The sequence below is a fragment of the Palaemon carinicauda genome, chromosome 27 (genome assembly GCF_036898095.1).
Source record: "Palaemon carinicauda isolate YSFRI2023 chromosome 27, ASM3689809v2, whole genome shotgun sequence".
Classification (NCBI taxonomy): domain Eukaryota; kingdom Metazoa; phylum Arthropoda; class Malacostraca; order Decapoda; family Palaemonidae; genus Palaemon; species Palaemon carinicauda.
Window position 1 is genome coordinate 496,538 of NC_090751.1, and position 14,225 is coordinate 510,762.

A 14,225-nucleotide genomic window follows, 5' to 3' on the forward strand; every position below is an offset into this window, starting at 1 on the left:
TAGAATAGATGATCATACAAGATGCACTATAATTTCAGAGCACAATATCAATTATGATAAGTAACTTAGAATAGGATACCAAGATAGAAAAGCAGAAGGCATCAATGAATTATTAAATGTTTGTCATTTTACAATTTTTAAAATAATTTCTAACAGAAGTTTAGGAGATTTATCTTTCATATGAATGATTTAAAAAATTAAAATTCAGGTATTAGTTAAAAATCTAATTTTTTATAATTATCTAAATTTTAATTAAGTAGAAATTTGTTTCGAATACAGCAGCTTTACATCACGCACTTTGGCTATGAAAGCTTTTTGTAAAACGTAAAACCATTATGGATTTACTAACAATTATAAGACATTCTGAGATCCACCCAGTAACTTTAAATTTAAGAGAGAAAAGGCTTAGAGGCGTGTGTGTGTGTGTGTAAGTACCACAAAAAGGAAAAGTTCAGTTGAGTAGCTATGGGGGTGGGTTGGCCTTGTTTCCCAGAAGGAAAATTTGAGTAATGAGAAGCAAAATAAACGTGAAATAAATAAAAAAAAGAACTCCCTAATGATGAGGAATGAGTAATAGTCAAGTAATATACATCAAAACAAAAGTACTGTATATTAACAAAACCCTTCGGTAAAGGGAATTCAGGGATACGGTTTATAAGTGACAACATGAACAAGGGAACCTTACAAATTTCCTATCTTGGGTTAAATCAGAACCACAGATTTACAGTACTGTAATAAAAAAAAAGGTGGTTAAAAATGAAACCTTAATACAGTATACTGTGCCAAAATGTGGATTCCCTTAATGAATGGGTTATAGTACCTACAGGAGTAAAACAAAGCGATGTTCTCAAAACACAATGGTGAGGATCATATCCGACTCTAAATCACTGTTACTAAGCAGTTTCATTAGATGATTAAACCAAATTTACCAACTCATGGAACTGGTCATGATCCTTCCCTACATATATTCTGTAGAACATTGTTAAAAAGCCTTGTGTGGACTTCCAGGGAATAATAAGTAAACTTTTGTTAAAGTCAATTTAGCAAATGGATTTACAATTCTTCAAGGAATTTCTATAATCTGACATACCACAGGATATGCACTGAAATTAGTGATGGAACCTGTAAGTATTCTGAGAGCAAATTCTCTTACATCAGATTAAATATTTGTAATCTGCTTCTAAAATACCCCATGATTTAATTATTTCAGTGTTTGTACTTGGGCATGGCTTACTTAGAAGAATTCCTGCTAGCACTAAAAAAATATGAAATGGACTGTGCGATGCTGTCTATATGCCAGGAACTTTCTTCTGTGCCACCCAAAGATTTCTTGTACATATGACTTAAAAATTAGAACTAAATAAACTTGGCTAATAGAAACACCAATGTCTGGCTCTCATGTAGGGCTGTTACTACAATCTAAGTGTCATTTTCTACAATCAACAAGCTGATTGTTATCCTTATATTCCTGAAGATGCCACTGACGTTTACCAAGATTATTACTAGACAATGAAGTGGACTACGTGAGACTTCTTAATGAAAGTTGAGCAATCTCTGCTGCTCTATTGGATGGTATTATTTGCCCCTTAGCAAAGGTTACTGTATTCTATCAAAATTCTAGGTTTCCTTCAAGTCTAAGCAAAAGCTTACCCCTTTTATATTTAGCACAGATTGACATAAGCCTTCAGGCCAAAAGGTATAGCAAGGTCAAAGGCCTAAGTTTGGATAGATACAACCTTAGCTTTAGTGTCAAGTCATATCTTATGGCAAAATATAAGACCTATTACCAGGTAGAATACTACTGTAATTTGCTTTGATCCTTTCATTTAAATTTCAATACGGAATGCTCCTCATTATCTCTTCCCATCACATAAAATGGAAGGCCAAATCAATGCAGGTATCATGCATTCTATTAGTTCAAAATATTGGTATTCAACTACAGTATTTATCCGACCATAATCTCAGATGGTTTAAAATTATGGACAATTGGCAACATGTAGCTTTCTTTAGTCAATATACATGTTGAAATGGGTGAAGTCTAGAGGATTTATTATTTAAACACCAGCATGACAGACAACAGATGGACATCACGAACAACCTTCCGGACACCCCGAGGATACACAAGAAACCGAGGAAGACAAAAAACCTGCTGGCGAGATGACTTTGACCAACATAAGCAACAGTGGCACAGAATAGCTTGGGATAGAAGTCTGTGGAGGAACCTGGGGAAGGCCTACATCCAACAAAGGACTTTTGAAGGCTGAAATGATGATGATGATGATGATGCTGATACTACATAGTTTTCATAATTTATGTTGTTTTAGAAGGACATCATAGTAGGGGTCCTTGTGAGAGTATATGTACAGAGATATTTTTGATGCATTAATTTATTCAGACTTAGATCAATAACAATCATATGGTGCAGCTTGCATTATACTGATGATCAAGTGTAACATACGTGAAGTCCCTGGGAGATACCGTATCTCTTTCAAAGGCATTCAATTTTGCAGGAAGGGAACTTGCAAAATAGCTCTCGGCCAATTAAAGGACATTCATAAATTTCAAGTTTCATTTATATAACCTCTTTTTGTGGCAACTTTCAATCAGTTCCAGTTCAGACATTCTACAGAACTTCAATTATCTAATAACATGTTCTATACGGTATCCATATATGCTTTTTTGGCAACCACATTATTCTATGATACCCTGCTGCTGCCTCCGATGCCTTAGACCTGCTGCTGCCTCTGATGCCTTAGATGACGGCGGAGGTAGCAGCAGTAGGGGATTCAGCATTATGAAGCTTCATCTGTGGTGGATAATGTGGGAGGGTGGGCTGTGGCACCCTAGCAGTACCAGCTGAACTCGGTTGAGTCCCTTGTTAGGCTGGGAGGAACGTAGAGAGTAGAGGTCCCCTTTTTGTTTTTGTTTCATTTGTTGATGTCGGCTACCCCCCAAAGTTGGGGGAAGTGCCTTGGTATATGTATGTATGTATGTACCCTGGCTTTTGGTAGGTGGTAGTGAATTACTTTACAGTAAATGTCAAAAGCAGTACTTTGGATTTAAAATAACTTTTGCATTAAAAAGGCCGATTGACATATGATTAAATATATCAATAATTTTACTTTTTAAAAGCATGTAGTCAAATGGTCAATACTTATGGTGAAATCTCACAATAAAAATGGAGCTTCCTCGTGGTTTCAGTAGAGCTGCTGCTTCTGTTTCTATCAAGCTGAAATCTCTCCCTGTATCATTCAGTTGGCTGATACCTAGTCGAACGCCAGACATAATAACAGTAATTGATTTCCTTGAAGTCATTTTCATTTCCAAATAAAAGAAACATGTAGTAGTTTTAAACTAAGGAACAACTGACAGAAAACTTTTCTGGTCTTCCTATCTGAACTACGGCTTTGCCAATTCTGCGAGTGGTTTTGATTAAAAGAAGTAATACTTTGTGAATGTGGTCCGGTAAATCTATAGGTTAATTAATTGAGAAAATAAATAAAGCTTCATTTACAAAGGTAACATGCTTATCTGGAATAACAATTAAATAATAAATCATACGATTAATGACAGTTTAAGGTATGTAGTGTATACAGTATCACCTTAAGCTGGATTAATTTTGGGGAGACCCTGTCCAATTATGACGTTAGATTTCTATATAAACGCTATTAAAATACTGCCTTGTGTGACATTGAAGAGATAATGAAATTGGAATATGCTATCCAAAAATCAACCATTTTAATAAATCTAATTGAAACAATTTTATTCAAATTAGATCATTTGAAAATAAACAGTATTTGTTTCATAACAAACCTATCACTCATATAAAACATATTTGTGGCCTAAGACTGTTCCAAACACAGAAGTACTTTGTTTAAAACAGAAGAACAACAGTGGTATTGTACATGTACCGTCTAGGACCTAAGGTTTACAGAAGGGACTGCCTCACTTTTATGTGTTTGCAGAATTGTTAACAGCTAAGCAGAATTCTCAGATTTCTTACTACTGGAATGATTAAAGCATTTTATGCTTATTATTACTAGCCAAGCTGTAAACCCTGTCGAAAAAGTAGAATGTTGCAAGCTAAAAGGCCACAATACAGAAAGTAGCCCAGTACAAAAGAAAAGTTAAGAAGTAACGATTAAATTTCAAGAGAGAAAAAAGGATATTAAAAGTCAAAGTAGATTGAATAAGTATGAAATAAACTATGATACAAGACTATGTTACCCTGCTCAATAATAAAGCATTTGCGCTAAGTTTGATTGAATAAAGTTCTCTGTGTATGAACACAAAAATAATTCCACGGTGATATTCCCGTATTCATTTAGAATTTGCTTTCGTATACTTTTTAGGTGTCTGTAAACTAAGCTTAGCGGTCGATGTTAATTAGATAAAGATTATTGAAGTAAGCTCCTATTTGCATAAATTAACTTAGGCTTTTTACCTCTATTCGTTTAGCATTAGGTACATTAGTTTTTTCCAAATCCAATCATACTGGGGAGGCATACAATACTGTAATAATTAACAATATCAGGTTTTTGCAACTCTTCTAGTGGCAACAATAACTATACTTCCCGTGTTTTTGTTATTTATTTACCCTGTAGCACGTCCAGTAAATTCTGCCTTGGTGTAATCACCGTAATGTCAACATCTTGCAAGCTTACCATCATTTGGCTCTGCATATCTTGTATTCAACTTTAACTATAGACCCTAAGAGAGTATAATCTTCTGCCAAACCTAACCCCATAATATCGGAAGAGAATATTACAACACTGGAGGAAGAGGTGTTAGTGCTGAATATATGTAGGGAAGGTGTGTCTAATGCTCTCATGGGCTGATTGTTCCATATGAACGAAAGCACCATATGGTACATAAAGAAAACAGAAATTAATATATTTGCTGCCCTAGTGCAAGTGCCCTGCACAGAGCTAAACATGCATTGCCGGAGAGGGACAATGCAGTGATGAAGATGAAGAATGCAATGTTGATGTGGATGGAGAACCATAGCCTCAATGTTGCAGCAGTGGACTTGGACTCTTAACATAATCTGCGGGGAAAGCCAAGTCTCTTTTCAAACATTTCAAGACTAGTATGGCTGAAGAATTAAGACTAAGTACTACAGTAGTGAAACCCTTTCCGCTATGTAACCTAGAATTTTTCAAGACGGCAAGAGGTAGGTTAAGAAATTCAAGTACGAGAGACAACAATAAAATATGATGACCAGGGAGGCAGTGAAAGTTCTCCTGTCTTAGCTGAATGGAGATCACCGCTGAGAAGCGTTACAATACAATACGGTGCAGTATTGTACCTCTATAATATAAATTACAATGAAACGATTTTAAAATATATGCAACTAAAAAACTCAAGACCTAACCTACAGTAATTGACATAAAAACAATGAATACTGTACAGTGGAGTATATACAATATGCAGCACTACAGTAAATCTATCAGCTTTAGCAAAATCTGCCCTTACGATTCAACACATTTTCAAGGTCCACTATGGGGTGGCAAGTCGACCGCGCACGACTTGGTAAGGGCAGCGAGTATGCCTGTTACTCGTGGGTGACACATATTCACCGAATATTTATTTTCTCCGGTATCTCGGGTATCTAACCCAAAAACATGAAGGGCCAACTGTACTTATTTGCTGTGAACCAAAGGATTATAGTGGTATGTGCAATGTAAGACTTATTTTTCTGTGTTAGGCAAGATAAAAATGTCTGGGACATTTGAAGACCACGTATGAAAGATGTATAAGAATAATGGGTTTGCTTAAAAAAAATAATTTTATGAAAAAAAAAAAAACATGTTTTAAGCTACAAAGTACAGTATTTGTTTTATTAAAAAAATAATTAAAATATTTGAATCTTATTAATTAATAAACACATTTAATGTTTTTTTTTAAGGCTACACAGTAGTGTGTAAATTTTACATGCTTTATTTTCAGTTTTTTTTTATTGTGATATGTTTTTAATTTACTATTTTAATCAAGAATATTCTAAAATGCAGTATCAGTACTAACTTATGTTATATTTATTTCTATTTGACTTTATACATTATTTAACATAATCTTTAATACTCTACCAATTTAATGTAATATTTTTTTTATTTCTGGTAACATTTTTAATTGTAGATACGTTTCATTAAATTGTATTTTAATATCTAAAGTCTGCAGGTAATTTTAATATACTTCATTGTGTTTTTAAGCTATGGTTGTATGTACATACAATTATTATCTACTACTTTGAAAAATGGGATTTTGACGAAGGAAAAATCTATTTCTGGGAAGAGGCCTGTGACGGCCGGTGAAAAGGTCCTTCTTTACACTCTTCTAATATAAATCTTCCAAATATACTAGAGAAAGATAAAAGCATGGAATGCAGAGGTTACAACCCTCGCGCGAGCACCTTGTAGGTGTCGTGTAATTTAACAAGGGCGTGTGAAAACCACTATTCACAGGCTGTCTTCCATTTAGATAATCCCTTCATCAATGGGGAGGGCCGTGACAGGCCCTAGAGAACACAGTTGGACTAGCCCTTCATTTCAGAGAGTCTGTCCATCTGAATGATCAGATTAACAAGGATACACATCATATTCATGTAATGAAACACAGTCACAAGGTAAAGATCAGTTGCTGTTTGATTGCAAAGGCTAACCACTCTGTACACTTCAGCATGGATGATTATCTCTAGTATTTGCGTCTCTTTACCCTTGATCCAGTGTTCTATTTATGAAACACATTCTCAAGGTAAAGATCAATTAATGTTTGATTGCAAAGGCTAACCACACTGACTGCACACTTCAGCATGGATGATTATCTCTAGTAGTTGCATCTCTTTACCCTTGATCCAGTGTTCCATTTATGAAACACATTCACAAGGTAAAGATCAGTTGCTGTTTGATTGCAAAGGCTAACCACTCTGAATGTACAACTCAGCATGGGTGATTATCTCTAGTATTTGCATCTCTTTACCCTTGATCCAGTGTTCTATTTATGAAACACAGTCACAAGGTAAAGATCAGTTACTGTTTGATTGCAAAGGCTAACCACGCTGACTGTACGCTTCAGCATGGATGATTATCTCTAGTATTTACATTTCTTTACCCTTGATCCAGCATTCCATATCCATTTACACAATAATTCATTCAAAATAACTAATTACCCTTGTTCTGTCATTGGGTCGGCGATCAAAGCGGGGTGTCTGACCCCCAATTAGCGCGAAGTAACATTCCTGAGAGCATGCAATAATAAAATTTACCTCTGTAAAAAAAGGGCTTACAACCTCTCAAATTCTCTCTCAAATTTTAAATGTTAATAAGAACAATGTCAGAAATGTTGGCAAGTCAAGTTTGTCCCATTTTTGCTCTCATGAATTAGTAATACAGAACATTTTGGAGTTACCGTTATCAAAGCATTTAAGTATTACAAAAAAAGTGACAAGTATGAACAGACAATGTACTTTGGACTCAATCCCTTTCATGTAAATCATTTGAAAGACACAGCACTAATTATAAACTAACTTGCATTGTGGAGTGTGGAATGGATAAACCAAATAGTGTGTAAGCCATATATGCAATATGACACTAAACTAAAGAATATAAATTATCTCAAAGTAATCACAGCTGATAATTTTTAAATACTCGATAATGAAAATAATTCTATGCTATTTTGGTTTACAGTACTATACTTTATTCCAACATATGGCTTTAAGAATAAGGATTACTTTGAATTGAAATACTCAAAATATAAGTATACTTTGAATCAAAATACTCATAAAATATAAGTACCAACACAAAATATAAGGAATATGTATAGAAAAATTTAAGGATAAGATAATTTATGTTTGATATCTTCTTTTGCATTTTTCCAATTTTTTTTTTTCTTTACAAAAATTTTATGAACCTAACAATCGTAACGATGTGATACCCTACCCTTGCTGAATTGCAAGTTATATTTAAAAGAATTTTACACCAGTTTTTATAATTTTGGTAAGAGAGATTGAGCTGTTACCAATCTACTAAAATTTAAATTTGCCATTAGAAGTATTAACAAACTTTTCCCCTGAGAGTTAAACGTACACAGAATATCTTCAAGTCAGGCGATTATAATTCTATTTGATAAAAAAGAGCAATGTCACATGACCATGATAAATCTAATCCTTAAGAATAAGTATCGTCTAATGAAGGAATACAATAACCAAAAATATAAACTTACTGACCTTTGCTACATCCGATAAATTGTCTACTTTAAGACGAGTCGGCTGCGGCGTAGGTGGCGTGGAAGTAGTCGTAGCAGTGCCACCCGCACCGGCGTTTGAATTACTACTCGCCCATGGTGGCAGTATACCCATAATTGTTTCTAGCTGAGCTGCCAAAGCCGTGTGGGCGGCCAACAGAAGTGTACAGATAGTTCGATGGGTAGCCCGAGCCTGAGCCAAGCGCCAGGACGCACTGCTGCTGCCGCCACCACCACCGCATTTGATTGTACTATTCTGTGGATCAAAGGATAAATGTTAGAAAGCAAATGGAAGGCATTGCTAGGCATGATGTTTGCAATAAAGACCAATGAAGAATATAAAGTTCTCTTGCTTGAGGGTACATTCAGGCACACTATTCTATCTTATTTCTCTTTCTCTTTTCTTTGTTAAAGTTTTTAATGTTTATATAGGAGATATTTATTTTAGTGTTGTTACCCTCCTTCAAATATTTTAATTTTTCTTGTTTCCTTTTCTCACTGGGCTATTTACCCTGTTGGAGCCCCTGGGTTTATAGCATCCTGCTATTCCAACTAGGGTTGTAGCTTAGTAAGTAATAATAATAATAATAATAATAATAATAATAATAATAATAATAATAATAATAACATCAAGGGTGGAACGTTTACGTACCATAAAAAAAAATATTGTAGATTTATTGACAGCTTTCTCTTATTGGAATTACTCATCTTAACACATATTTCAAAGAAGTTCTTAACAAAAAGTACAGATATCCTAACACAACATAAGTGTAATAGAGCTATTAGTATAAGCTGCATCCTAGGTTAATTACAAGTACAGCACTAAACCAATCCTATTATTAAGCCTCTACGGTTAGCTCTCTCATAGAAGTCTGTGTTTGTATTTTTTTGCATGTTCAATTTATTTCAGAAATAAAGAAATAACCTCCTCATTAATTAAATATCTCTGGATCTTAGATAATCCTTTATTTTTATATTCAAAGTCAAAGTACTGTATCTTACGCTTGCTTTAATTATTTCCCCTGTCTTTTCAAATTTTAGGAACCCTATACAGAAGTTATTATATATTCTATTAACCCTGTACAGCAGTTATTATATATATTTAATTCTAGGATCCACACTGTATTGTACAGTTCTAAAACAGGGACTGTAAAAGCATAAGACAAGAAACATTTAGAATCGTTTGAAATGCAGATATGGAGGAGGATGCTGAAAATAAGTTGGAAAGATCTCAGGACAAAGGAAGACGTACTAAGAATAGTTGAAAATAGAACCCTGATCACAACAATAAAGAGAAGGTAGAAAAACTGGATAGGACTCATTTTAACCCTTTTACCCCCCAAAGGACGTACTGGTACATTTCACAAAAGCCATCCCTTTACCCCCATGGACGTACAGGTACGTCCTTGCAAAAAAATGCTATAAAATTTTTTTTTCATATTCTTGATAATTTTTTGAAAAAATTCAGGCATATCCAAGAGAATGAGACTAACCTGACCTCTCTCTGACAAAAATTAAGGCTGTTAGAGCAATTTAAAAAATATATACTGCAAAATGTGCTGGGAAAAAAATAACCCCTTGGGGGTTAAGGGTTGGAAATTTCCAAATAGCCTGGGGGTAAAAAGGTTAAGGAGATGGATCACTGAAGGACATTATAGAAGGTAAATTTGAAGGACAAAGACCAAGAGGAAGGAAAATTAAGTCAATGCTACATGACCTGAAGGGAGGGAGAAGGTACCAAGAGCTAAAAGAGGTGGCTATGAATGCAGAATTAAGGAGGGTTGACTAATCCATGAAAGAACCTGCCTTAGAGCAGAACAATATAGTAGTAGTAGTAGTAGTAGTAGTAGTAGTAGTAGTAGTAGTAGTGTGGGACAAGAACGTTCTATATTAGACAAATCTCTTAAAGTTTTGGTGAAAGCTGATCCGTTGCATCATGATTTGGGTGACAATGAGTATTAGCCTAACGTAGGCTCGGCCACTAGCCCATCTTGACTTTTCCCTACCAGTGATAACTGTCCATTTCAGCTTTCAAAGGTTATAGAATTATTGTGGATGTATTTAGGCATGAATATTGATTGTCTGAACAATTTACTGGAGCCCTAAGGCTACTGATTTTTATAGCTTTGGGCTAAACGTCACTATCAAATAAGGCTTCGAGAGAGAAGCAATATTAACGTCAGAATTACTCATCAGATTAAGAGTAAGCAGTGTACAGTAACACCTTGCCCTACGTCATTAATGGGCTCTAAAAGACTTGAAGTTAGGTGATTTTCGACTTAGCTTAGATTTATGCTAAATAAAAAGCGACTTAAACGTTCCCAATACAAGTAATAAACACGAAAAAGTACTTATAACCTAAATATTTATACAAATCTAAATACAGTACCTACATTGATAAGCTTACATGTGAAGTACAATACTGTACAGTAAAGAACTTAATCGTTATTTTAAGACATACAAACTGACGTAAACTCGGAAAAATTACTTAGCACAAATTTTTTTTTTTTTCACTTAAATCTAAGAATGACCAACGTAAAGTTGTGACTAAAATAAGCCGAACTGATGTAAGCCCGAGTACTACTGTATAAAGCTATTATACCAAAGCAATTTACATGACTACCATATAATGGGAAAGCAATATAACTTCAATAAGGATTTTAATAGTAGATAAAATAATCCAGCTTATGAATAAAGGTCAAACTAAAATAGTTTACTGCAATTAAACTCATTTAGAATCAAAATAATTTGAAAATAAAATAAATTACTATACAAGGAAATTTTAACCCTTTTACCCCCAAAGGACGCACTGGTACGTTTCACAAAACTCATCCCTTTACCCCCATGGACGTACCGGTAAATCCTTGCAAAAAACTACTATTTAAATTTTTTTTTTTTGCATATTTTTGATTTTTTGAGAAATTTCAGGCATTTTCCAAGAGAATGAGACCAACCTGACCTCTCTGACGAAAATTAAGGCTGTTAGAGCAATTTAAAAAAATATACTGCAAAATGTGTTTGAAAAAAAATAACCCCTGGGGGTTAAGGGTTGGAAAGTTCCAAATAGCCAGGGGGTAAAAGGGTTAAGATGTAAGAAGTTATACATCTGTTTCCGATGTAAGTTATTTTTCCATATACAATATTGTACTGAACTATTTCTAGCAGCACCGACGATAAAAAATACTCAATCTTTATGAAGCAACTTATCCTTAAGGTAAATACCTGAATAAATATTACACTATATTCTACTTAATATAACGAGTCATACAACACTGAGGAACTGTCCAGAGATTTTTATAAATGAAGGAATTTTATACAGCGTACAATTTGGAAAATGCAAGGATGTTCGTACGGCTGAACTACTGGGAGTAACTCCTTTATTGTTTAAGACTATCAACGTACTTTAAACCATGTGAGACTATTCCTATATCTGCCTGGCTGTGGTGGTATGATTTGCAAGAGAGGAAGATCACTCATGCACAGTCCTCGAACTGTTGAATTCTTGTCCAAAAACTGAAACTGATTATGTGATGAAAAAAACAAGAACTATGTACAGTACAATAGTTCTATACTACTCAGGAAGTATATACAATAGGCTATTTACATATATTACAATGTACCAATGTACCAATAGTGATTTCTTAAATATTTTCTACTATCCTCAGAGCATACTATGATGCTAAACGGATAAAGAATGAAAAAAACTATAAATTATTACTTTCATCTTTTGATTACAGTATTTTATTCATTGATAATCATCATAACTGTGCTATGAAAAGCTGATTTCGAAAGCTGAAACTTAGGAAAATGGTTTTTTCCTTATAGATTTAAAAATCAGAGGGCCATATTTCAATTATTTCTAAGTGGTGAATGGTTTGAACTAAACAAGGAATAAAAACTTATCAATATCAACATTCAAGACCATTTTCGTACCATTATTCTGGCCACACGATACGTAACTTAACTTACACGTCACTGCATCATTCATAATTGCTATTCTCAAATAATTTTAAAATAAATTAAAAAAAAACTTACAACTGAGCCAAAGAAAACAGTCTCCATGTTTGACTGCTGGGTACGGGCGCTGAGTCGCGGCGAGCTCCAAGATTTCCCGCTGCGACCTCCACTAAAACGTTAAATATTTGAAATCATTAAAAATATATAAACAATATACATATGCAACAGGGCTCTGACAATTCTGATATCAAAAAAGCTTTAAAATGCCTAGATTTCAAAAAGTGGTGGGATTTATTTCACAGTTATATAAGGATATATGGGGAATTTTATTAATCACAAATATAAACAAGAATTTGTTAAATACTTTGAGCCCTTTCTTATCTAACCTATAGATATAAAAATCAGTAGAGATATGGTACTAAGGAAATAGATATCAATACTGTAATAATATGAAAGAAAAAACTTGACAAATATCTAAATATAAAATGCCTCAAGTTGACACATACCATCAACCCACAATCAAAGAAGTCTAATTTTGAAAATAAACTGAAAGTTAGATATGCATTAATGTGTCACCTAATTGCTCGAGCTGTAAGCGATGAGCAAGGAAATTAGCAATGAAAATTTGTATATAGTGTATTATTGAAATTCAGGTACTAGCTGATAATTACTGGAGAACAGTGGCTATTTGAAATGGATTAACCCTCAACACATAAATACAATGATTTCCATTGCTGATGATTCTGAAAATATAAATAACATGATCTACATTACCGCATAATTACTGTGAACAATCCCGTTTCAGTTGGCAAGACATGCAACCTTTCATTGCTATAGCAAGATGGTTGTATCGGCTAAGTTTATATTTATTATCTTATATTGATTCAAAATACTGTACAATATAATGTTTATCACTCAAATATATGTAGGCTTTAAATTTCTTATTTAGTCTACCCTTTACTAATGCCTGATTATTGTACAATGTTTTATATACCAATGAGTGGAAAAATATTGCTTTTCCATAACTTCCAAAATTATGAGAGGGGGGATACTCCCTTCAATCAATGAGGAAGATAATTCGACTTCATTAATGGTACAGGATTGATAAACTTTATGAGAATTGTACACTAATTCTTTTTGTTAATTTGTACTTTCCATAGAAGCCTACTTTGCGAATTAATGGGTTGTTCGGCTAATCTCACTGGATACATGTACATTTAGAACAATAGCAAAGTTAATAAAAAAAAAAAACTTGCTTCATTAATCTTGAAAAAGCTTTGATACCTTTAAAAGTAATATATACTGTATAAGAAAGTGATTTTGACATAAGAAAAATCTATTTTTGGGTGAGATAGCCATGTCGTCCTGATGGAAGTTAAATCTGGCAACTTCTACAGTATAATATTTCTGCGATTGATATTATAAGCGAATTACCGTCAGGTACCACGGGGTTCCAACCCCCGGAAACGACTATCAGAATATATCGTGTATAATCAGGGACGTATCCTAAGATAACCATTATGAATACATTAAAGTTCGTATGCTTTGAAATGCTTCTTGATTGTGAGTTACGAATGGGAAAGACTGAGGCTATACTTAATGGATATAAAATACCACACAAAAACAAAAATTAGGAGCCAAGTTAAATCATAGGCAAAGATCACTAACTACGGCATATAAAGTATTCGAGTGGATGGTACGACTGTATAGACATTCATATTCATATGTATTTAAAGCTTATTATGAAATGATAAAAAAGGAAGCTATACAAGAACAATGTAAGAACAAGTTACAAAACGATACAGTATCAAAAGTTCTCAAAAATTCATATAAAAATCCAGCAAAATATTTGTAAGACAAATTCAACACTGAAATATAAATGGGTAAAAAAACACAGGCTCTTAACACAAAGGATAATGAACCTTGCGTACTTCCGCTAAATCAAACCGCCTGGCCAGATGGTATTATTTCCTGGCATGGTTCAAGTTTTTCACGCCAGATTCCTTTATTTTCATGGGTAAAAGTCCCAA

At 33.9% G+C, this 14,225-nt stretch overlaps 1 protein-coding gene across 1 annotated transcript in view; it reads right to left on the reverse strand.

The window, feature by feature from the left end:
• LOC137620482 (protein FAM135A) overlaps positions 1–14,225 on the reverse strand; it is a 138,016-nt gene that overhangs the window by 32,671 nt on the left and 91,120 nt on the right. The window contains exons 7-9 of the mRNA XM_068350647.1: positions 12,274–12,364; positions 8,222–8,494; positions 7,166–7,234 (exon numbers count right to left, since the gene is read on the reverse strand). Coding sequence (XP_068206748.1) covers positions 7,166–7,234; positions 8,222–8,494; positions 12,274–12,364 — 433 coding nt within the window. The remainder of the gene's footprint in view (positions 1–7,165; positions 7,235–8,221; positions 8,495–12,273; positions 12,365–14,225) is intronic.